The following is a 22,858-nucleotide window of genomic DNA, read 5'->3' as shown; positions in this document are numbered from 1 at the left end:
CGGTCAACCCCCACCTTCTATGTTTGGCTCACGTTTTCAGCTCGGGCTGTGCCTCCGCCTGCCAGCCGGGGTTCGTGGAAGCTATTCCGCCCACAAGCTGACCTGACAGCCTGGTCCATTCTAGATATCGTGCATTAGGTCCCCGGTGGATATTCCATATCATATGCTTGAACTTGGTCCATGGAGTGTTCAGGCATTCGCAGCCTAAATATTTATTTTAGATACAAACATAATGGACAACCGATTTTGATTGGATGTCTCTACCTAGGATAAAGCCACCTTCGGCAAGACACGTTTGGCAGTGGATACTGCGATTCCCTCTTTACTGATTGGGCCATGAAGACGTGGTCAACAATGGTGGTCTTGTAGCCCCAGTGAACAGATTCATCCAGTGATGCCACTCCCATCTAGGCGACTGAGCGAGAGAACAAAGCCCCACCGTTCTGAAGCGTCTGGAACATCCGGCAAGGGGTCGTACTGGCACGCGACCGTCCAGAGCCTGGCCATACTCTCCGGTCCGAAGGGAGCCAAGGGATCCTGCTTCGTGAGCCTGCTGCGCTCTATCGCGCCAGAAATTGAATGCGTCTTTATATAATTGTGCGTCTATACGTGCCGTCTCGGTCCTATAGTCATGCCTGCGTATTCAAGGTCACCCGTTCAGTGTCTGCGAGATATGAGAGAGTACAAGGGGGACGCGGAGATGTATGAAGCATGCGGGGTTGCGCGCCAGGTCGCACTGCAGCAGACCTCAATGCTACGTGTTGCGCAACCACTACCCTCGGGGAAAACTACACGAAATAAGCCTGACATAAAGTGCTGAAACCTGGACTCCAAAAAAGCTTTTGGGGTAAAGCAAAACAGCAGACTTCCATTTGACTCTGAACCTGTACACAAGGAAAGGGGTCAATAAGGACCATCACTCCCTTTTAGTAAACCCACGGTTCATTATTGGCCATGATGGAGAGCTCCAATTTCAGACCGGAAAACTGGCAAGCTTACTTAGTTATCCTACTGTTGACTCTCGTCGTCCGCCTGGTTCTGAATGCCCGGCATCGATCTCCGTTGGCCAATGTACCTGGCCCCTACTTTGCCTCGGTCTCCCGACTATGTCACGCATACCACATCTTCCGTGGAGACAACAATACCTGGACCAGGGCACTCCATGAGAGATATGGACACTTTGTAAGGCTAGCGCCAAACGAAGTCAGTGTCAGCCATCCGGACGGACCCGCGCTGATCCTGCAAGCCCCCTTGCGCAAGGCGGACTGGTATCGCGTATTCGCCCTACCCGACTACCGCTACGTCAACACGCCGTCCCTCCTCGACCCCAAAGCCAAGGCCGTCCGCGCCCGACTCTTCGCGCCCGCCTTCCAGCTCTCGAACCTGCTCCGCGCCGAGCCGCACTTTGACGCCGTCATCGCCTGCCTGCTCGACCGGCTGGACGAGCACGCCGCCTCAGGGCAGCCCATGGACCTGAACCGGTACCTCTCCTTCGCGGCGCTCGACGTCGCGGGCGAGGCCCTCTTCTCGCGCCCCCTCGGCTTCCTGGCCGCGGGCCGCGACCTCGGCGGCCACCTCGCCCAGAGCGCGGCGCTCAACCGCTACGCCGCCGTCGCCGGCCACTTCTGGCCCCTGCACGTCCTGCTCGTCGCGAACCCCGCCGTCACGTGGACGGGGCTCCTCGCCGGCGGGCACGTGCTGCGCACCGTCCGCGCGGCCCTGCGGCGCCGCTGGGGCGACGGCGGCGGCGACGATAAGGGGGACGCGCGCTTCGACGTCCTGGCGCACTGGATGAGGGCGCAGCGGGAGAATCCGGACGCGCTGAGCCAGCGTGACGTCGAGGCGCAGGTCATTATTACGATGTCGGCGGCGTCGGATACCGTCTCGTGTCAGCCCCTTTTTCGCTTCTACCTTTGCTTTTGCCCATTCCCAAACTAGTAACCCCGTTTTCTTCTTTTCTCCCATCCTTTCCCCCTACTTTCTCGACCAAGAATGAGTACTGAACGGTGATGTACGTCGCAGGCGCCATTCAATCCTTCGTCTACCACATGATCGCGAACCCGCCGTCGTGGGCGCGCGCCCGTCGCGAGATCGAGGCCGAACGCGCGCGGGGCTTCTGCCAGGACCGCGTCGTCTCGTACCACGATTCCCAGCGGCTGCCGTACCTGCGCGCGTGCGTGAACGAGGCGGTGCGCGTGTTTGGTCCCAGCCCCATGGGTCTCGCCAGGATGGCGCCAAAGGGCGGGCTCTCGATCGGGGACCGGCATTTCCCGGAGGGTACGACGCTTTCCATCAATCCAAAGTAAGTAAGAATTTGTTTCGTCTGGGCCGTGAAGTGACTATCATGTGCGTTGAATCTAACAGGGTTCATTCCTATCTAGTGTCATGCAATTATCAAAGGAGTGCTGGGGGCCAGACGCGGGGGAATGGAACCCAGACAGGTGGTTCGCCGAGGACATCTCCTCGAAGATGAAGTACTGGATAGCGGTAAGCAAAAGACGCTTCGATGCCCATTTCATTTCCCATAGTGGTGGAGTTTTGCTGATGAGCGCTGGAAACATAACAGTTCGGGCTTGGTGGGAATAAGTGTCCTGGCGAGAACCTGGCGCAGATGGAGCTTTTCAAGATTGCGGCTACACTTGTGCGGGACTACTCGTTCCGCCAGGTTGATCCGGAGAACAGGTGGCAGTGGAAGGCGTACATCACCCGCGTGCCTCACTCCTGGCCGGTATATGTCGAGAAGCAAAGTGGCCACTTTTAGTTGGTCAATCAGTGTCACGACTATCTCGTAAAGTCTCACGGGCGGGCGAAGGATCTCAAGTTATCTTGTTTCAAGTACGATAGTTCTATTGAATGATCAATACGAGCACCGTCTCCCTTCTAGCTCCATGTAAATTCTTGTACCAGGATCTCCAAAAACCAGAAGCATTGTCTGCCTATAGCTATCCTGGAGTTGCTAGTAGTTCTGCCCCTAAGCCAACCATGATGGCGAGGCCCGGCAGCCAGAAGCCCCTGGAAAACCAGCGGTAGCAGCTGGTCGTACTACTCAGGTCGACCCTGTATATCATCCACCCTATCGGGACAAAGCTACCGCCCACGGCGAACAGGAAGTACCAAAGCCCCATGCCCGACGCCGCGCCGCAATAGGCGAGGCAAAGGCCCATGCCGCCCAACATGACGCCGAGGAACGGTTTCAGGCGGTGCCGGAACAGCACCGCCGTGCTCATGAGGCCGAGCCGGAGGTCTTCCGGGACGTCGATGGAGGCGTATATGGTGTCGTAGATGACCGTCCAAAGGGTACAGACCAAGACGAGCGACAGGCGCGCCGCATCCTCCCACACGGCCCGGCGGCCCTGGTGATTATTATCGCCGTAAGTGCTGCCCAGGCTGGCGCTGCCCGTCATGACGCCCCAGGCTAGGCAGAAGCCCAGCACCAGCTGGGGCAGGTGCGTGTGGCGCTTGGCCCACGGGTAATAGAAACAGGATACGACGGACGGGACCGCGCACCTCGCCGCCGCGCGGGGGAGCACCAGGAAGAAGGACGCGGCGAGCAGGGCCTGGGCCAAGGTGAAGACGAGCGCGGCCCGCACGCTGACGGCGCCGCGGGCGACGGGGCGGTTCCGCGTCCGCGCCATGAGCCGGTCCAGCGGCGCGTCCACGATGTCGTCCCATGCGTGGGCGGCCATGGAGTAGAAGAAGCTGCCGCCCAGCAGGAGGAGGGCGACGCGGAGCACGTCCCGGAGCGGGACAGGGCCGCCATCATCGTCGACGGCGCCACCGTTGTTCCTGTTTTGCCTCCGCACGATGGCGGTCTGAAGCACGCCGTACAGGTGTGGGAAGTACACCAAGAGCACGGGGGCGGCGAAGTTGATGCGTGTCAGCTGGATGAACGGGCGCCAGGACGCGGGCACGTAGTCCACCCACATGGGGCGGTCGCCGCCGGCGTACAGGCTGACGGGGTCGCCTTGGTGCGCACGTTTCTGAGCCATGGTTGCTACGAGGCGTGACCTACAAGGCCCTGAGTGACGGGGCGGGAACGAAAGCTTTTACTAGATTCCATGACGATATCGGGTTCAGGCCAGCAACGTGCTTCACCAGTAAGTTGAATGCATACGTGACTTTCCGTATCCGTATGCAGATGCAGTGTCTTCGGTATTGGGCTGCGTACAAAGACCGCCTCGTATCACTTGCTCGTCAAGAAATGTTGCATTTCTGCTGTGTAATTGCCATTGCATAAGGCCAAGCTTGACCAAGATTGACGATGACGAATAAATCCTGCCTGCAATGCGACTCAGGTCCTGGTTGATAGGACAGCAGAAGCCGCCCGGTTACTTTCGGATAATATCAAATCGCACAACGCTGATCGGGCAATTTGCCCGATACGTGTGAGCCCGGTGCAGCAGCGGGACACATGACATGTATTTATGATCAGTCGAGTAGCAAATAAGACAGCTCCGATATGCGCCAAGTAATACATTTTCAACGGGTTGGCTCGGCCTCCATGGCTGCTGTACGACGTGACGTCGCATGTAATTAATATCGGCTCATGCATGGCACCGCCAGGATACCTTCTGTGTACTTGTAGGAACAAAAGACACAAGTCAATAGCAAAATAGAGGGGAAAGCAGTCCCTCGCAGTCCGATAATATTGCATGGCGCTTCTCACTCTCAGAACGACCCGTCGTGCGTACTGACAAATGCCTACCATCCTTAGGTCGACCAAAGTCTCTAAACCAGATATTTCGCGCGCCATCAAACCGCCATGACGGGCAGCGTGATCATTACCGGCGCTAACGGATCCCTGGCCGTTCCCGCCGTCGCGCACCTCCTGACCAAACACCCCGACTTGACCCTGCTGCTCACGGTGCGCGACGCCTCCAGCCGCGATGCCAACACGGCCAAGCTGAAGGAGGTCATTGCCCGGTTCTCCGGCGCCCGCGCCACCGTCCACGCGCTCGACCTCGCCTCCCTGCGTGCTGTGCACGCGTTCGCGGACCACGTCGCCGCCGGCGTCGCGCAGGGCACGTACCCGCCCTTGCGCGCCCTCGTCGCCAACGCCTTCCACTGGAACCTGGTCGCGGCGGGCCAGGCCACGGCCGACGGGTACGAGAGGACGTTCCAGATCAACCACGTCGCCCAGGCCGCCCTGGCGCTGCGGCTGCTGGGGAGCTTCGACAAGGCGGCCCCGGGCCGCGTCGTCTTCTTCGCCAGCGACGCGCACTGGCCCGGCAAGAACGGGCTGGAGAAGATTCCGCCGGGCCTGCCGGAGGACCTCGACCGCCTGGTCCAGCTCGAGGACGCGGGCGGTGTCGCGGGTGGCGACTACGCCGGCCGAGGGTTCCAGCGATATGCCAATTCCAAATTGGCCATCGTCGCGTTCATGTACGCGCTCAACCGTCGTCTGGAAAAGGCGAGTTCGGGTTTCTTCCTCCCACCCTACTCTACCTTCTTTTCTCCGCCACATAACTCCTTTCCCTGACTCTAACCCCCATCTACAACAGGACTCGACCCTGAGCAACGTGACGGCCATCGCCGTCGACCCCGGCAGCCTGTCCGACTCGCGCGCCCTGCGCACCAACACCCCGACGCAGCTGCGCGTGATACAGCGGTTCGTCCTGCAGCCCCTCCGGCCGCTCCTCGCCCTCGGGAACCCGACGCTGCGCACCTCGGCCAAGGCCGCGGCCGACATTGTGGAGCTCGCCGTGGGTCCGGCCGCTCACGGTGTACTCGTTAAAGGCTATTTCCATGGCGCGGCCAAGGCCGAGAGCTCGCCCGAGAGCCAGGATGCGGACAAGCAGGAAAGGCTGTGGGTCAAGACGGTGGAGTGGGCGGACATCACCAAGGAGAACTCCGTCTTGGGTGGCAGCGGTGTCACGCCTGCCGGCTTCTAAGACACGAGAGAGCGCATTGTATAACATTTAGCTCGGATAACACTTTGCCTTGCTCTCCTATCTTACTCGTGCTTCTTTGCACACGAATCCTTCTTGACACGACGGTCCGCGAATCGCCGGTAAAACCAAGACGTCTCCATCTTGCCACAAGCGAGCTGCCAGTCTGTAGTCCACTCCCTGTAGTACGGCTGATAGCCAAGCAGGCCGCCGAGCCATCGCCCCAGTGCAACCCCGACCGCCACCGCGACGGTCCGCCGGAATGGAACCCAGCTGGGCAGGGGAAAGATACGACCCCCGGCATCGAACATCTGATATTGGGCACACAGGTTTGTGTAAGCCCTTGCCCATGTGTTCCATGGTGAAAGCTGCGGTGGGTCCTTTTCATTGCGCAAAACCCCTTGGAAAGCGGTGGAGGGGAGAAAAGGGGAACAGTAGGACGATGATGACTTACACACATAACCTGGATGAGATCGGGCGCGCACCCCTTTCGGAAGCACAAGTCCTGGTACCCGTACCAGTTCTCGAAAAAGGCCCAGTCCAGGCGAAACAAGTCGGGCGTGGCTTCACCAGACACCACGACCCGCGTCATGCGCGTATCCCGACGCTGCGACGACCCATCCACATCGCCTACCTCTCCCTTCCCCTCTTCCCGCCAATCCTCGTCGTCCGCGTCTTCCACGCGAGCGGCGGACGGGTACCACGTATGATGGGCCCCGGCCGGGATGCAGAGCTCGTCGCCGCCGTCTTCTTCCGCCTTGCCCCCGTCGGGCCCCGCTAGAAGAAGGAGGCGCTGACGCGCCGCCCTGGACGCATCATCATGTCCTTCGACCTCGACGACGGCGCGGCCTTGGTGCACCTGGATGTACTCGGCTTGGCGCGGGTGGAAATGGCGCGACGGCTTCTTGCCGGGGTCGGCCAGGATCGCCGCCAGGGCCGGGTGGTCCAGCTGACACGTCACCTCGAAGGCGAAGGCGCGGTGCGGGTGGTGGAGCGCGCGGAGGGTCAAGGCGCCATCCAGACTGAGGGCAGGGGGAGGGTGTTTGACAGACTGTCAGCGCACGCGGGAACTAGCTTTGAGGGCGTTTGGCTGTTGTTGTGGCGGATTCAATAAAAGGGACGTTGACTCACGACGTGATAACCCGATGGTCCTCGGAATATTGCATAGCTGCATAAGTTGCGGTTAAGGGGTGGATGGGACTGAGGTCTTCCAAGCCATCAGACTCAGCTCCCGGATCCCGTCAGCTAATAATAGCCATTACCAATTTTACGTGGCCTTGTTGTTGGAGACCCGATGGGGGGTAGCTGGGCAGGTACATCATGGGGGCAGAGTCCGTTAGTACCAAGCTGATCGGCACGAATCTGGAGGGTGGTCAGCAAATGTCTCGCAAGTTGGAGATGGTAGCACTGAGGAACGAGCGGGCCAATGGACGACAGGATCGCGCCTTACGGGGCGCTCGGCATGCACCAACTTACGAGAGGTGCGTCGGATGTGGTTGGTAGGGAAAGCAAGCATCTAAGCCCCCTCATCGCCTTTGTGACCAATATCTGCACTCATGCGAATGAAGTAGGTGTGATTATGCCGGCAAATCAGGGAAACCATGCATTGTGTGCAGCGGTTCGCTCCCGAGGCCTGATCTTAAACTACCAATTGCAGAACATAGCACACTGTGGCCCACGAAAATCACCCAGCGGCGGTGAATCTGACTCGACCAACGAAGGCTACGATACGTTGCATCATGGTCGCGTAATCCAGAAACTCACATGTGGTGTCACCCTCCATGTACGCGTCCACTCACATCCATTGACCGTAAGAGCTAACCTGGTTAGATCTTGGACAGGAGAAACCCCCATTCTGCATTTTCTGGAAGAACTGCGTCTTGTCGTACTTGAGCGCAATCTGCTTGAGCTTCGCGACGTTCTCCTCGCCGTAGGTAGCAAGCGGGTGCTGGTCCCTGGATGAGTCATCTTGGTAGAGGAATGGCAAGTGCAGGCCGCGTTCCTGGCCCAGCTTCGCCCACTGCCGGGTCGTGTCGATGCTCACCGCTCGCACCTCGCCGTCGTCGGCCGCGTCTGTCCAGTCCACCAAGGTCGTCCACCCTAATAAGTAGGAAGAGCACCTGTCAGTTGCTCATCATTACCCCATTAGGAGACCCCAGATCCGTATCCTATATCGGCTGGGGTGTGGGGGCTGGATAACTTACATTGATGGTCCTCATCGGGTATACCCATAGGATTCCCCCCTTGGCGGCGCCCGCCCGCGCCAGGCTCCGGGGCACGGGCTGCAGCACGAACGTCTGGTTGGCGCCCGTGGCCTCGCGGGCGGCCAGCGCGCGGGCCCGCCAGAAGGTGTAGACGTCCTTGTACAGCCGCGCGTCGACGCGGGAGCTGGCGGCGCGGTAGTCGTGCCGCGTCGCCGCGTTGGTCGTGGCCGCGCCCATCTGCTCCATCAGGGCCAGCAGCGTGGTCGGGACCCCGTCCGCCAGCGCCTGGAGGAACGGCAGGCCGTCGAGCGGGGCGAACGTGCCGGGGGCGGTTGTTCCGAGGCCGTCAACGTGTTGGCGCCAGAATCTGCTTCTAGCTCGTACACGAGGCCGATGGCGATGCTGTCCAACGCGATGCCCGTAATGACCGTGGCCCGGCTGTCCGTGGCGCCGCCGCGCGTTTGCCACTCCGCAAAGGCGTCGAAGATGTCGTTGGCCTGGTCCAGGGCGTGCACGGTCAGGCGCAGCCAGATGTTCCTGGTCGGGACGGTGTACAGGTCGAACCGGGTCACCACGCCAAAGTTGGGGCCCCCGCCCTTCAAGGCCCAGAACAGGTCGGTGTTCTCCTTGGCGTTGGCGTTCGTAATAGTACCATCCGATAGGACAACCTAGTATGACAAGTTAGAGTCAGCGTAGAAGCGCGGAATGCGCTGATTCTCAGCTGTGGGTGTCGGGGTTAGTTACCTCAAAATTGTGCACGTTATCGGCAGCAAGACCATACTTTGCCGAGAAGTGGTGCAGCCCTCCTGTAACAGCGTTACCAGTCAATGGAAGCTAGTTATGATGTGATGTACTGGTGGCAATACCTACCACCCAGAATGAGACCCCCTACCCCGACGTTGGGGATGCGGCCACCGATGACAGATAGCCCATAGGTGTCGAGGAAAGAGTACACCTCCCCCCAGCGCTGGCCGGGCCCGACGCTCACAACCGACTTGTCTTCACTTAGAGTCAATTGGTTCAGTTTCGACAAGTCTAGGAGGACGCCGCCGTCGCCGACGCTGGAGAAGCCCGGGTTCGGCGAGTGCCCGCCACTGCGCACGGCGAACTTGACTTGGAAGAAAGACAGAGCCTTGATGGTGACGGATACAGCGTGAGCGCTGGTTGGTGTCACGATGCAATGCGGCTTTGCCACGTTGGCTTTGGACCTATGTAAATGTCAGATTATGTGTTCCCTCAACCTCGATCTCCAGGCTACTGCTTTGGAGCGTAGTCGCGGGACACTTCGTGAAGCTCACCAGTTCGCTTCGACAACTGTCTGGTTCAAAGGGGCCGTGTCCACGGCATCCTTCCCGAGCACGAATTGGGTCGCTAGGCAAGCAGCGCTGAGCTTGTCGGCCGGTTTGTTCCCGTAGCTAGACTTGAGAGCTTGTGCATCAGGGCCAGACAGCCCAATGCTGCCCACGAAGACGTCGAACTTCGAGTCCATGGGATCCTGCTGATGTTGCAAGTGATTCCGCTGGTAGGAAGGTATTGGTAACGAGTTACGATCAGTGTCGCTCGACAAAGAAAGGCCGGCAAGCGAGAGCCACAAGGGCACGTGGACGGAGCGTACCAACTGCATTGCGGGCTGGATGAGGAGGGGGCCAAGAAGAGGGACATGCGCGGACAGGCAAACAACACGTGGGTTTCAGCCAATGAACCGTCAGAAGCCAGATGCTCAATTCCCCATCCTCGTGGCACCGGAGTCCGATTTAAATAAATCGCATCCCACCCGGGCGGGGACGGCCTGAAATGCAAACACCACATGGCAAATCCTTCCGTCCCTACTCATCATCATATTTACTACCCTATGGCTGCGTTGCGATCCTTCACTAGTACGTTTCTGCTACTGTGGCGGTAGCTGAAAGCCAGGGCTGGAGCCGCATAGGTAAAGACTCTGGCCAGCCGGAAGTCATACTCTTGCCATGCTGACTAGCCGCAGAATCCTTCGGCCTCCGGGCTTTCCATAAACTGATTCCTTGCTGGGTATTGGATGTTGAGGTGGCAGGCCTCATTGGGTTCGCTTAGGAACAGAACGCAAGGGTGAAATCATTGCAGTGTCTAGTTGCGCTAGATGACGGAAGATAACCCCCTGCTTCCCACCGTCCCTCGCTTATCTCCGTCCACCCAAGAGATAGAAGAATAGATGCCTCGGTGTGATACCATGGCTGGCCGATGAACCAGTCAATTGTAACACACCCCTTAGCGAACCGGGGAGCTACGCAAACCTTTAGACTCTGTCGCACAGGGCATTTGGTAATCAAGAGTGCCCATCACCTCTCCCCCTCTGCCGCTGCTCGCTCCTGTCCCGCATAACTATGGCCCATTGTATCGAGCGAGATGTCCTGTTGTTCGTTTGCACTGCCTATCAGCGACGTATCCGACCTCCGCGCGCCGGCGCTGACACGCGGCAAGTGTTTCGAGTGGTTCGACCCGGACCCGCTGTGGGCGCTGGTGTTCTTCGTGTCGCGGGAGCCGAGCCGCTCGGAGGCGTGCCGGAACCACTGCTTGAGGGCGGGCATCGAGGTGCCGACCAGCGCGACCGTGGGTTCGACCTGGGAAGGGATCCAGAAGGTCGTCCCGTAGAGGTTGAACTGCCCGGGGACGAATCGCGACATGAGGTATTGGAGCCCTGGTTAGAAGAAGGGAACAGTCAGATCTCTCTGCGATGGGATATTTGCGTATGCCGGGATGGGGAAGGAATGCACCTACACGTCATGTCGGTCGGTATGTAGTGGTTTTGCTGATCTACGAAGACGCCCAGTTTGTAAGCCGCCGCCACGCAAGCCCTGCCTCTTCTTGTGAGCATGGTTCGGGCGGCGAATCAAGGGTTAAGAGACGAGGATGGACTCACGCAGCACCGAGTGCGAACAAGACGACTGTGCCGATCCGTCTCGCGATAGGCATCTGAAGCCGCCACACGGGGCCGATGGGGAGGACGAGCAGCGCCAGGTCGAAGAACATGCTGACGGCGTAAAGCGCCACCTGGTAATTGTAGTAGTAAAGGTCACTGCAGTGTAGCTGGCGTTCGAGCGGTCTCCAGGCGTAGTAGAACGGGCGGCACATGAACCCGGGCACGATGGAGAAGACGACGACGTAGACGGCCTGCAGCGCGAGAAGGACCCGGATGATATTCTTCAGCCGGTCGCTGGTCTTGGCGAAGATGCGCCGGTAGAAGAAGAGCGTCGACACTCGGATGGAGGCGGACATGATGGGGTACAGCCAGGCGGCGGCCACGATTCCCTGTTGCGGTTATGCGGCATGTCAACAGATGTGAGGGCACACAGTCTTGGGCGACGAAACGGTATCATATAGTATAGCTATTGGCAGACTTGCCTTGAACCAGATAGTGAATTCCGTCATAGTGACCTCCCACAGAGGTTTCCCAACTCCGGCATGGAGATTCACGTAGGCGGCCAATCCCGTCCATCCGATATACAGCAGCTACTCCGCAGCCTCAAGGTCAGAAGAGTTCCGGGGCAGAAGAACAGGCGGCGCGCGGGCAACCCACCGTGGCCGGAACAATGGCGATGTCGTCCAAGCCGATGTCGCGCTTCCGCACCCTCAGCACCAGGCGGGAGGAGACGGTGAGGCAGGCGACGATGCACAACGCGATGCAAGCGGCGGCCACCGAGTGCACCTTGTGCGTGTCGTTGACCTCGGTGGGCGGCGGTATGAGGCCGGCGAGCGGGTCATTGTCGCTGCCACCGGAGGTCGAGTTGTCGCTATCACTGCTCATGAGGGGCGTGCATACGAAGAGCAGATGCTCGAGCGGAGACAAATTCAACCCAACGAGCCGGTGCTCCGGGAGCACTCGTCGCCTATTTGATAGAACAATTCGAATGGGGGGGCGGGCGCATTAGCCTCTGACCGGGTACTGACCAACGGCAAATACTAGGAAGGCAGGCAACCGTTCATTTCTCTGCGTGTCTGTTGTGTATTCATTTATTACCGTGATGCATATCGCATATTACAATACCCGAGCTACATTAGTGGCAATGCGGGACGTAGTACCTCACAAGTATCCTTCGCTCCTCTACCCCGTCCCTATTCTTACCCCTGTCTTCTGCAACTCAAGCGGCTCGGCACGGCAGAGGAATGCATTTCATTCGACCAGGCATGGACGATCAAGCATGGGGTTCATCCAATTCAAAGAAATAACACTGCTTCATACCGCGGAATAGACTCTCGCACTTCCAGCACCGTTGCATTCGTATCGGCCGGTGTAGTATCGATGATTGCAACTGTCGCAGAAAGATGATGGTAATGCGACTCGCCCAGGGAGCGGGGATGGGAACGGGGTTGGCAAGACGAACCAACAATAAACGCATTTGATATGATTAGCTGGTAGGGGGCAGGCGGCAGCTGGATCGGCCAGGTTTTCGGCGAATCTTATCACTACCCCAATCCTTTTCTGGAATACCCTGTCCAGTGAAGACAGGCTGCATATATGCTTGATGCATGTAAGATTGTTCGATATTACAGCAGGGCCAACCAGCGTCCCAAGCCATAACAGCGCGGCACCGCGTTTCATGCGAGAGTAGGATCGGAATATGCAATCCCCAATTAATGTCTCACGGTTCATTGGGGCATTTGATACTTATGAACAGTGTGATGAATGGCGTGAGGATATGTAGCAGAAGTCACAGGTCGTACATATCACGATAGAAGAGGGCAAGGTCTTCTTCGTCACGGGGTAGAGGAATTAACCACAATTGCAATCCTCTGCGTTTCATCACATGATTCCCCAAAAATGCAGTCTATCTCCAATTTCATGCGTGCAGTTCTTGCCCTGCAGTGGATCTCCATATTCCCAATGCCATGTTACGCGTTAGCTACAAGCCTTGAGAGTGTTTGTCAAAGCCTGGAAGCAAGCACCACCCTGGACGTGGTTCTTCCGTCCGATTCCAACTACGCCAATCTCAGCGAGGAGAACTGGTGAGTAGGAAGAAGACGCAGAAGACCAATCCCATTCCGTACGAACTAACTGTACCGAGGTCGCAGACGACGTGGAAGTCTCCGGCTTGCATCTTGCGTCCCGTGTCGGCCGAACAGATCGCGGCCGTACTCCCTCAGCTTGTGGCCGGCAACATCAGTTTCGCCGTCCGTTCGGGCGGTCACCTACCTTCGCCTGGGGCGGCTAATATCGACGAGGGCGTGCTCATCGATTTGTCCAAGTTTGACCATGTCACGTTCGACGCCGAGAAGGGTGCGGCATCTATCGGCGCCGGTCAGAGATGGCTGAATGTGTACACGCAGCTCGATAAGTACAACGTCACCGTCGTAGGGGGTAGGGTGACCGACGTCGGCGTTGGCGGCCTTACACTCGGAAGTAAGTTGACATTGTCAGCCGTGCTTCCCATCATCTCTGCTTACAGCCCCTCTGCTAGGCGGCCTGTCTTATCTATCCGACTTGTATGGCCTAGTATGCGACAATGTGCTCGCATTCCAGGTAAGGATCTAGTGTCTGAAGCGACCGGTGACTTTTTCTAAACAAAAGACAGCTCGTGCTGGGCAATGGCTCTACTGTTGAAGCGAACGCGACCCAGAATCCAGACTTATTCTGGGCGTTGAAGGGCGGGATCAATAATTTCGGTATCGTCACGAACATGGTACTGAGGACTTACCCTATCCGCCAAGTCTGGGCTGGAGTCAAGGGCTACGCGGTGGAGCAGATCCCAGCTCTATTCGATGCGCTCCTCGAGTATCAGTTGACGCCCAACAAAGACCCCTATGCAAATCTCATGATCCAGGGCTTCGCGACCAATGCTAGCCTCGGGGTCGCCGTGAGTATGATCTACCTGAAGCCGGAAGCATCCCCTCCAGCCTTCTCGCCCTTTTACCGCCTCAATACTACCTATGACACCACCGCCATCACTACCTTGACGGAATTCCTCATACGTCAAGGAGGGCCTGACCTACCTCGGTAAATACATCTCTCCCGCTGCTTCCCAATAAATCCGACTCGTCCCTAATACGGAGCAGGATCGACCAGCGCGCCACCAGTTTCAAGCCCGACGCGGCCCTCTACAAGAAAATCGCCAACATCGCCGCCCACTCGCCGCACCTGGACGCGATCCGGTCCGCGGCCGCGGGGTCCCAGGCCTTCGGCCTACAGCCCATTTCGGCGTCCCTGGTGGCGGCGGGTCGCGCCCGCGGCGGCGGCAACGCCCTGGGCCTCGAGGCCGCGAACCAGACCTGGATGGTCCTGACGTCGGGCTGGTGGTCCGCCGCGGACGACGCGGTCGTGCACGGCGCGACGCGGGCCATGGCGGACGATATCGAGGGCGCGGCCCGGCGGGCGCGGCGGTACGTCGAGTACATCTTCATGAACGACGCGGGCGCCGACCAGGCGGTCATTGCGCATTACGGCGCGCGCAACGTCGCGCGGCTCCGGAGGGTGCAGGAGGCGTATGACCTTGGCTTGGTCTTTCAGAGATTGGTTCCCGGCGGTTTCAAGTTGCCGTAGTTGATTGCGGATTGCTGGTGTTGGCCTCGGAGCTTGACAGAACCAATACACTCCTACCCAAAGAAATTTCCAAAGCCTGTCGTGAGCGTTCATGAGTGTAACTTGGGCTATAGACCGGGCTGAAATCTCTCCATATCTATACTGTTTATGATTATGTTATAAAAGGAATTTTGGACGAGATTCCAGCTGACCTGCACCTAGACATTTCGCCCCTATTTCTATGGTAGATGTCGTCTTAGGCTTCTATACTGGATAGTTGTGGTTATGAACTATCTACGTCTGCTGATTGACATCCTGTATGGCTTGAAATTGCGTCACCGAAATATCTGATTTACTCTGTCAAGATTCTGCAGGGCCGGCTGCGCCGCAATCTATACATAACGCTGGCAATGGTGGTATGTCCCCGCAACAACAAGGATATTGGTTCGTTACCGCCGAGCCCGCGAATGGAGTAAATCTCGGCTCTTTTCGTTCCAACCCGAGTTTTGACTGGATCCTTCATATCTCCATATCGTTTCCCCGCCGTCGTCTGTCTTCTCCATGGATCTATACTGGCTCTTTACGTGGGGTCTAGCAACCCTGTTACTCTGTCACGTCCTACGAGCCATACTCGCGAGCCAACAGGACGCGTCCTTGCCTACGGCAAACATTATCCCCTCACTTGCTCCACGATTCTTGCACAACCTTTGTTTTGCCGTAAAGGCCGCCAGCATCATCGAATATGGCCGTCACAAGGTAAAGAGAGCTGTTTCCTCCCATTTTTCCGCTTTTACCCCATAGTGCAAACTAACGACCGGGGCTTCTCATCGTCCGCAGTTCAAGAACCAGGCGTTCCAGATAGTCCGGTCCTCCGGAAACACGGTGGTGCTACCGCCGTCGCTCCTAGAAGAGCTGGCGAGCCTGCCGCCGACCATGGCCAGCTCACACACGACCATCGCGCACGACCTGATGGGCCGGTACACGGGGCTGAACCGCATCATCGCCAGCAGGGTCCACCGCGCGGTCCTCCTCCGGCGGCTGACGCCCCGGCTGGACGTCCTCACCCCCGCCTTGGAGGAGGAGCTCGATTCGGCACTGGAGGCGTGCTTTGGGGGCGTCACGGCGTCCGATTGGACAGTCTTCACGCCGCACGACTGTCTCAACCACGTAGCCGCCCGTCTGTCACTGTATGCTCTGGTGGGACCCAAGTTCTGCCGCGATCCCGCTTGGATAGGCCTCAGCATCGAATATCCTAAGTATCGTACGTAGTCTGCTGGAACCATTGATTGGTTCTCTTCAGGCGTATTGTGTGACTGACTGCCGTTTCTATAGTGACCTTGACGGTGGTTGCGCTCCGCCTGTTTCCCACATGGACACATCCTGTCCTCTCTCGATGTATTCCGTCGTTTTGGAAGTGCCAAGGTCTGTTCAAGTTCGGTCAAGAATACCTGGGGCCATATATTACGGAGCTTCTCGCCAAACACGACAGTGGCTCGTGGAACCCCGGCGAGACGTCGGAAGAGGATAGCCTCCTGCATTGGCTCGTTGCCATGGCCAAAGGCGCCGACCGCAACGCGGAGACCATTGCCCACATCGAAGTGTTCATGACGATGGCGGCGATACAGTTTGTGCTCTCTCCCCTTACTCTCTCCAATATTGTTGCCACTGGATACTGGGACTGACCCCTGTTAGTACAACCCTCCAAAGCTTGGTCAACGCCTTCTACGACCTCGTGGAGAGCGGACCGGCGTTGACGAGCGAGCTCCTGGCCGAAATCGACCGCGTCCGCAGTTCGTCATCCGAGGGGTGGGGCCCGCACCTCTACGACAAGCTACCCAAGCTGGACAGCGTGCTCCGAGAATCCCTGCGCGCTTCGCCTCCCATGATCCTCGCCATGAAGCGGCTGTTTCTGCAGCCGTATACCTTCTCGACCGGCTTCCACGCGCCTGCGGGAACCTTCGTCTGCATGCCTGCTTGTGCAGACCCCGAGCACGGCGAAGTGGAAAGCGCCTCGTCTCCCCACGGCTCGACGACGGCCTTTGACGGATTGAGAAGCTTCCGGGTATCTCTGCCAACGGAGGCCGGGAAAAGTCTTAGCAGCGTCAACAGCAGCCGCAACGGCAGCGCCTCGAAGCAGCCGCTCTTCACGTCACCTAGCCCGGACATTCTGAGTTTTGGGTTTGGCAAGGGCGCGTGCCCGGGCCGATTCATCGCTTCTCGGGAACTGAAAATCGTGTTGGTGAAGGTGCTGACCGAGTACGAGTTCAAGTACGCGGAGGGGGACGGGCCGGCCCCGAAGATGATGTTCTACGAGTTCTTCTTTCGGTCGCCGAAACAAAAGATGCTCATCAAGCGAAAGGAGTATAATGGTGCTTAGCCAAGATATACAGTGTCTTGACTAACCTATCTTGACACTCGGGGTGGTCTGTTCACCAGAGGTTGTGTTATCTGCCACGGGAGTCGTCCCGATGGCGACTCAGGGCAGTAACACGTGCTCATTGGCTGGATGATTCTTACACTCGGTCTTTTCTTTTCCGCCTAGATGCAGTTGTGTATACGAGTGGGGTAGTCATGTCTTGTCCTGGTGTGTTAGTTCGCAGAGGTATCCCTTGTTCACCTGGGCAAGCGAGTTGGAGGGATGTGACGGAATCCCATCCGGACCAAGGCAGCTCTACATTTCAAGAATCAGCAACCTTATATCATCACGAAAGTACACAGCAGCTGATCAAAGTAAACATAGACAGGGCTACGATGAGTCTGGTTCGCGTTCGAGTAGGAATGTTGGGTTTTGGGAGCTCGCGAGTGGTCTAGAGCTCTCCCGGTACGCTTACGAAAGCTCGTCGGATCGCCCCGGAGTGCCGCGCCAGTTCCGAATAGACTGGAAGTTTGCAATCAGGCACGGCGGCACGCTGTTAGAGTACGCCTTATCGATCCCTCTCGAGTCCCTCGCCAACCTAGAAGATCTGCTGCTGGACCATCTGATTCATAGGGTCAAAACGGAACCAGCCTGGAGCCCGCGAAGGCCATGGAGCGGCTGATCGAACTCGGCGCGAGCCCGAATGCGGTGCTTCCCATGCGTGAAAACAAGGGTATCGAACCAATGAACGGGCTGTTATCCGAAGGTGTAATCGTGCTGCATGGGCACAGCTTCACGTCTGTGCACGTTGCGGTTTCCCGGTTCGCGCCAGAGGAAACGGTCGAGCTGCTTCTTGATCGCGGCGCCGACATCGAGGCGCGCACTGATGTGGGCTTAACACCACTTCTTGTGGCTGCTCAGAGAGGTCATCACACAGTCGCGAAACTATTGATTGGCAGAGGAGCGTGTCTTGAAGCCCGCGCGCACGATGGCCGGTCAGTGGAAGATATCCTGATGGGCCCTCCAGCCGGCTACCCGGGACCGCCGGATAGCATGAGGGGAAGGAAACGGATTGCGGTCTGTCTCAAGGAGCCATAACAGCATGTGGTCTGGCGGGCAAGATGAGATAAGCACGAGCTGGTCGCCTTATTCAGCTCGAAGCCCCTGCATCGGGCGATGCTGGTATGGCCACAGCGTGGGCATGCATGGCAGGGATGGGGAAAGCCAAAACCCGGGATTATGCAAGAATACATGGCGCGCCATGCCGCTCGCCCGATCGAGGTGCAAACTTACCACATGGACTGGCGCCGGTGGAGGGTGTCTAGCTGCAATAGGGACAACCTCGTGTCGTGCCTCTCCTGGTGGACCTCACGGGAGTTGGGCTTTCTCCACACCCCCGACCTCCAAGTTTTTGTTCGACAGTCTGCCTCGAAAGCGCTGCCCTGCCGTCAGCCCTGGAATGGCAGCCTTCCCATTGTTTCCTTGGTCAAGTGCAGACCGTTTGGCCGGCCGTGCACCCACCCAAACCAGTGGGTTGGTTGCCCGGGCTGCAGATACGGGGAAGAGGGGAAGAAGAGGATGGTGATCGGGGGATTGTCCGCTTCCTGCCCCACCCCAGTTCGCCAAGCTGGTCAGTCCGCCCCCTGCCAGCCTGCCCTGGTCTTACTAATCGTCTTGGTCAGCCAAAGTGGGCACGATACGTGACCTAGTAGGTTATGCAGGCAAAAAAACAAGGTTGACCCGCCTCCGCTGCCAAAACGCCGTCCGATATACTACGAGACCACCAACCCACCCCTGGCTAGGACTGTCAAGTCTGCATTCATCGATCGCATCACTAGCCCCGGTACCGGCAGCCCCGCAGGTCCCATTCCAAGCCAGCGCATGAGCCGTGACGTTGAAAAAGGGGTCTCACCTCCGTGGCGGTGGGGCAGCAAGCCGGGGAACGCTTCCCGTTTCGGGAAGTGCCATGATTCAGGTTACTTCGCGGTAATCACTGCCCGGCATTGCGCCGCTGCACTCGGCATTCAAACCCAGGTAGGTAGGTTGGTAAGAGGAGTAATCAAGGAACAACACACAAAGACCGCCCCGAATCTGTCTATAAAAGATGCCAAATCACCCCGTCTTTCCACACTTACCTCCATCATCGTCGTCACCCTCCAGACCATCGCCTCAATCTCTCCGAAGCTTTCTCAACCTACCCGGTCTTTACCAAACCCCAACACCACAGCCATGCAGTTCAGCGTCAACGCCTTCCTCGCCGCCCTGGCCATGGCCTCTTTCGCCTCGGCCATTCCTCAAGGGAACGGCCTGTGCATCGCCAAGGGTTCCGCCGCCTGCTCTGGCGAGTTCCCCAAGGAGTGCTCGACTGCCAGCGGAACCGGTGTCATCTTCACTTCTTGCTGCCTGGCCACTGTCGCCTGTTAAGTCGTAAGTGGAACTCCTACCTACCCGAGTGACCCCGCCTGCGGTCCCGGTTTCTGACAAGATGCCTTTCTTACGGTTATCAGTCGTCTAGGGTTGGCGTTGGGACAGCAAGCAGTTGGCCGGATATACCTTCAGATAGCTTGACACAATTCAACCGATCCGTCTTGCTATTTCGTTTGTCCCAAAGACTGGTCCCATGGAAATGCTACAAGTTCGTGAGCTGCTGGTTGGCCGGCGTATTTTCCGACTTCAGCCTGATAACCCATATTAGTAAAATGAACTGCAGTGGATGCGTGAGCCATCACTTCTATTGGAGTTCGTGTTATGTAGGTGGACGAATCAGTTCTCCTGCTGTCGTCCCCTGCCGGCTTGCAGGGGTCCGCATGGCTCATTGGTCCTTTCTTAGCAAGTGCGTAAGGATATAATATGCACAGGGTGGTCTGGGACTACATTTGAACAGACCGGGAACGGTGTTGATTGTCTGTAAGAGTTTATTTTATTTTAACGTGGGCATACTGCTAGTAAAAACATCCATTTGGTTATTGGCCTCGTTCAGTCCGGTTGTGAAGATGCCCCTTTGGACGACAATGTCCATATGCTGAACTTTCGTTGCCACCCAGGACTAGACGATCCTATATAAATAAAGCAAAAGGACGTCGTGTGGTGGACAGTCGAGCATGGCCTTGCCTATGTCCAAGCAAAAAAAATAAAAAATAAAAGAAAAATGGAAAAAAAAGGTTTAATGGGATTGAAGGCGTGGGATCCCTCCTCGAGACTATTTTGCCTTCTATTGGGACCGGCCTCGAGGAGTTGAATACCCATCCACCAAAACGAAATGCTGACTCTGGGCACGCTGACCAGATACGTAAGCAGGTGCTTGTTGTACAACCAGATCTACCGGGTGGCAGTTTGTCGAAATTTTATACTCAGGCATCGATTTCTAATAATTCATTGAACCCGGTCGGGAACTTTACTTCTGGTCAGCCCCTAGACCATTGAAACAATAGCCACAGGTCAGACCAGCACCACAAATGCACTTTCCTGTCATTGGCACCTGCCTGCCAAAATTGTGCGTCAACATGTCACGTCATTACTCGGATGTATTCACAGTTACGCCACGGCGGCCATTATTGGTCAGAAAGCGTCCCTACCTGACCTACATGTATTGAATTGGCTTGGGAACGGATTTATTCACACAAGGTACTCACACCTGTCCTTCAAATACAGCGCTTGGCCGAAAGGTTTCCAATGATTCCCATTCCTTCTTCCCACCGCATCCGGCACTTGATCAAAGTCTTCTCGCTCCCCCGTCTGCACCAAGTGAGTCTCAAGCTTGCAAGATAGATGCCACCATGCGGACCGCCGTTCGTGCTGTCGCTACCAGCATCGTGGCCATGCTACAACTGGCCGTAGCGGCGCCACTGGGTATACCCCAGGCCAATGCCAGCTTCCCTATTCTGCTGACCGATTTTTTCAATCGCACTGATAACCAGGCAAGTGCGATCTCTGCCGGCTTGAGCCAGCGCCAATTACTAATCAAACATGCCAACAGTGGTACGCCGATATTCTCGTTGGGACCCCTCCTCAAGAATTGTAAGCATGGGAACACCACTTATCTGTGGGTATGCCGAGCGAACCTGGCGAGAACTGACCCGGATACAGCACGGTCTTGATCGATACCGACTTTCCCTATCTCATGCTACCAGCCAGCAACTGCAGCACCTGTGGCGACCACACCCTGTTCGACGCGGCCCTCTCAAGTACCTTCTCGGTCTCGTCCGGCACTCCCATCAACCCGCAATTTTCGACGGGAGTCGATGCCATGCCGCTCAGCCAGTTCGAGGGCGCCACCTGTTACCTCAACGCCGACACGGTCGACTTTGTCGGCCTCCAGGTGGAGAACCAGCCGCTTCTGCTGTGCGACTCGTACGCGCCCACCCTGAACGACATGCCGATCGACGGCATCCTCGGCATGGCCCCGCCCAACGACACCACGGTCAAGTCGCTGTACTGGAACCTGTACGACAGCGGCATATTCCAGGTGCCCGAGTTCGGGCTCTACCTCGCCCAGGACACGAGCGGCGCGGCCGAGATGAGCTTGGGCGGCCTCGACGCCGACATGTACAATGGAAACCTGCAGTACACCCGCCTCAGCGACGACGCCTCCGGCAAGCCTTCGGGCTGGGTCGTGGACCAGCAGTCCGTGTCCGTCGGGAGTAGCAGCAGCAAAAAGAGCGTCCTCCCCCTTGGCCAGCCCCAACAACAACAGGGCAAAAGGGACGGAGGACCCCCGGCCTGGGCTGTCCTCGACACCGGCACCGCCTTCATCCAGGGACTGGACAAAGACACCGTGGCGACGTTCTACGCGCAAATCTCGTCCGACATCCGCATGATCGACCCCGCGGGCGCCTGGGGCGCCGACTGCGGCACGCTGGACCGGGTCGCGACCGCGATCACGTTCACGCTGGGGCCCCAGTCGGTCGCCATCACGCGGACCGTGCCCAAGGAGGCGTTCAACCTGGGCGAGTACCCGGGCCAGAACGGGACCTGCCAGGCCGTCGTCAGTAGCCCCGGCGTCCCGGGCTTCAGCGACGGCAGTAGCCCTATCTGGATCCTGGGATCGCCGTTGCTGAAGCAGTACTACACTGCGTGGGACGGTATCAGCGGCGTGGTTGGATGGGGCGAGCGATATTGATTGATGGATCTTATCGTCCACGGGGTCCGGCGCGTACGCTCTACATAGCCCGCGTGCATTAACGAAGCGTCACCGCGCTCTCTGCGGATTCTCATTGATAGCGCCGTTTGGTACGCATAGGTAATAATCCGCACGTACTGCCCCCTCTGAACTGGTAGACCTACCAGAGCTCGACTTGGAGGCACCATTACTACACGGTATATGCCTTCGAGTGGCAAGGACCGTTGTAATGACGTCCCTCAACGTAGGTCAGTCAAAGCGTCCAAGTATTACACCGGCTCCAGCCGAGAGGAAAAATGAGACGAAGCCCCAGTGCACCAATCCCGCTTGCTAGATTGAATGAATGGTGTATGGTCTAGTCGCGCTGATGGGTAGCTACAGTAAGATTCTTTCTCGCTTCGCTATTTTGGGGTTTTGGCTATCTGGGAGTGTGCCGTGAAGGTTGGGTAGAGTTGAAGGATGAACCTGGAGATGAGTTCCAGGCCGATATGAAACAAAATTACGAACCGCCGTCGCTCCTTCGCGTGTTCCTCCACTTTGGTACAGAGAGCGCCAACATCTACTGTGGGCTGTACTGAAAACAGGTGCATCGTAGCTAAAAATAGTGGCGTGGAATCTTTTATGTGTCCGGGATCGCGGACAGGGTCATCTCGCACGCCGTAAGAAACGTTCCCCGGGTAGGGATGCTTAGGAGCTTAGTATGACCAAAGATGCCTCGACACATGTGCATGTATGCATTCCTAGTTTGCAGTTTCCTCCCCTTCTTTCTGGTTGCGGAACAAAGGGCGACGCCACGCAGCG

General features: G+C 57.6%; 11 protein-coding genes across 11 annotated transcripts; 7 read left to right on the top strand and 4 right to left on the bottom strand.

Moving 5' to 3' along the window:
* Positions 1-957: 957 nt before the first annotated feature.
* Positions 958-2,761, top strand: PG986_003921 (uncharacterized protein; the record flags this gene model as incomplete). The annotated part of the gene is made up of 4 exons (XM_066840143.1): positions 958-1,888; positions 2,023-2,302; positions 2,382-2,487; positions 2,567-2,761. 4 exons carry the CDS (start codon positions 958-960, stop codon positions 2,759-2,761), a joined length of 1,512 nt encoding a protein of 503 aa, XP_066702770.1.
* Positions 2,762-2,942: 181 nt separating this feature from the next.
* Positions 2,943-3,989, bottom strand: PG986_003920 (uncharacterized protein; the record flags this gene model as incomplete). The annotated part of the gene is made up of 1 exon (XM_066840142.1): positions 2,943-3,989. The coding sequence occupies one exon, from the start codon at positions 3,987-3,989 to the stop codon at positions 2,943-2,945; it is 1,047 nt and encodes a 348-aa protein (XP_066702769.1).
* Positions 3,990-4,762: 773 nt separating this feature from the next.
* On the top strand, positions 4,763-5,891 carry PG986_003919 (4-hydroxybenzoate polyprenyltransferase- mitochondrial; the record flags this gene model as incomplete). Its single annotated transcript, XM_066840141.1, has 2 exons — positions 4,763-5,410; positions 5,502-5,891. 2 exons carry the CDS (start codon positions 4,763-4,765, stop codon positions 5,889-5,891), a joined length of 1,038 nt encoding a protein of 345 aa, XP_066702768.1.
* A 62-nt stretch (positions 5,892-5,953) lies between these two features.
* On the bottom strand, positions 5,954-6,939 carry PG986_003918 (uncharacterized protein; the record flags this gene model as incomplete). Its single annotated transcript, XM_066840140.1, has 2 exons — positions 5,954-6,199; positions 6,343-6,939. Coding segments are annotated over 2 exons (843 nt in total), but the record flags the coding sequence as incomplete, so codon positions are not given.
* A 744-nt stretch (positions 6,940-7,683) lies between these two features.
* PG986_003917 (uncharacterized protein) lies at positions 7,684-9,716 on the bottom strand (the record flags this gene model as incomplete). Its single annotated transcript, XM_066840139.1, is given in 6 exon segments — positions 7,684-7,988; positions 8,089-8,459; positions 8,477-8,760; positions 8,837-8,898; positions 8,963-9,300; positions 9,391-9,716. 6 exon segments carry the CDS (start codon positions 9,714-9,716, stop codon positions 7,684-7,686), a joined length of 1,686 nt encoding a protein of 561 aa, XP_066702766.1.
* A 691-nt stretch (positions 9,717-10,407) lies between these two features.
* PG986_003916 (uncharacterized protein) lies at positions 10,408-11,955 on the bottom strand (the record flags this gene model as incomplete). Its single annotated transcript, XM_066840138.1, has 5 exons — positions 11,646-11,955; positions 11,420-11,578; positions 10,989-11,377; positions 10,847-10,923; positions 10,408-10,766 (listed from the first exon to the last, which is right to left on the bottom strand). Exons 1-5 carry the CDS (start codon positions 11,871-11,873, stop codon positions 10,408-10,410), a joined length of 1,212 nt encoding a protein of 403 aa, XP_066702765.1. The 5' UTR covers positions 11,874-11,955.
* A 932-nt stretch (positions 11,956-12,887) lies between these two features.
* Positions 12,888-14,603, top strand: PG986_003915 (FAD-binding oxidoreductase; the record flags this gene model as incomplete). The annotated part of the gene is made up of 5 exons (XM_066840137.1): positions 12,888-13,072; positions 13,132-13,466; positions 13,525-13,586; positions 13,639-14,060; positions 14,120-14,603. 5 exons carry the CDS (start codon positions 12,888-12,890, stop codon positions 14,601-14,603), a joined length of 1,488 nt encoding a protein of 495 aa, XP_066702764.1.
* Positions 14,604-15,143: 540 nt separating this feature from the next.
* On the top strand, positions 15,144-16,959 carry PG986_003914 (cytochrome P450 monooxygenase; the record flags this gene model as incomplete). The annotated part of the gene is made up of 4 exons (XM_066840136.1): positions 15,144-15,338; positions 15,420-15,843; positions 15,915-16,206; positions 16,275-16,959. 4 exons carry the CDS (start codon positions 15,144-15,146, stop codon positions 16,957-16,959), a joined length of 1,596 nt encoding a protein of 531 aa, XP_066702763.1.
* Positions 16,960-17,607: 648 nt separating this feature from the next.
* PG986_003913 (uncharacterized protein) lies at positions 17,608-18,036 on the top strand (the record flags this gene model as incomplete). The annotated part of the gene is made up of 1 exon (XM_066840135.1): positions 17,608-18,036. The coding sequence occupies one exon, from the start codon at positions 17,608-17,610 to the stop codon at positions 18,034-18,036; it is 429 nt and encodes a 142-aa protein (XP_066702762.1).
* A 163-nt stretch (positions 18,037-18,199) lies between these two features.
* On the top strand, positions 18,200-19,362 carry PG986_003912 (uncharacterized protein; the record flags this gene model as incomplete). The annotated part of the gene is made up of 3 exons (XM_066840134.1): positions 18,200-18,471; positions 18,660-18,972; positions 19,018-19,362. The coding sequence occupies 3 exons, from the start codon at positions 18,200-18,202 to the stop codon at positions 19,360-19,362; spliced, it is 930 nt and encodes a 309-aa protein (XP_066702761.1).
* A 1,352-nt stretch (positions 19,363-20,714) lies between these two features.
* On the top strand, positions 20,715-22,057 carry PG986_003911 (uncharacterized protein; the record flags this gene model as incomplete). Its single annotated transcript, XM_066840133.1, has 3 exons — positions 20,715-20,855; positions 20,915-20,955; positions 21,025-22,057. 3 exons carry the CDS (start codon positions 20,715-20,717, stop codon positions 22,055-22,057), a joined length of 1,215 nt encoding a protein of 404 aa, XP_066702760.1.
* Between the last annotated feature and the right edge of the window lie 801 nt (positions 22,058-22,858).

Source organism: Apiospora aurea (genome assembly GCF_038362705.1).
Source record: "Apiospora aurea strain CBS 24483 chromosome Unknown utg000003l_segment0_segment0, whole genome shotgun sequence".
NCBI classification, from domain to species: domain Eukaryota; kingdom Fungi; phylum Ascomycota; class Sordariomycetes; order Amphisphaeriales; family Apiosporaceae; genus Apiospora; species Apiospora aurea.
The sequence above is the reverse complement of the archived record's forward strand: the minus strand, read 5'-3'. Positions and strand labels throughout refer to the sequence as shown.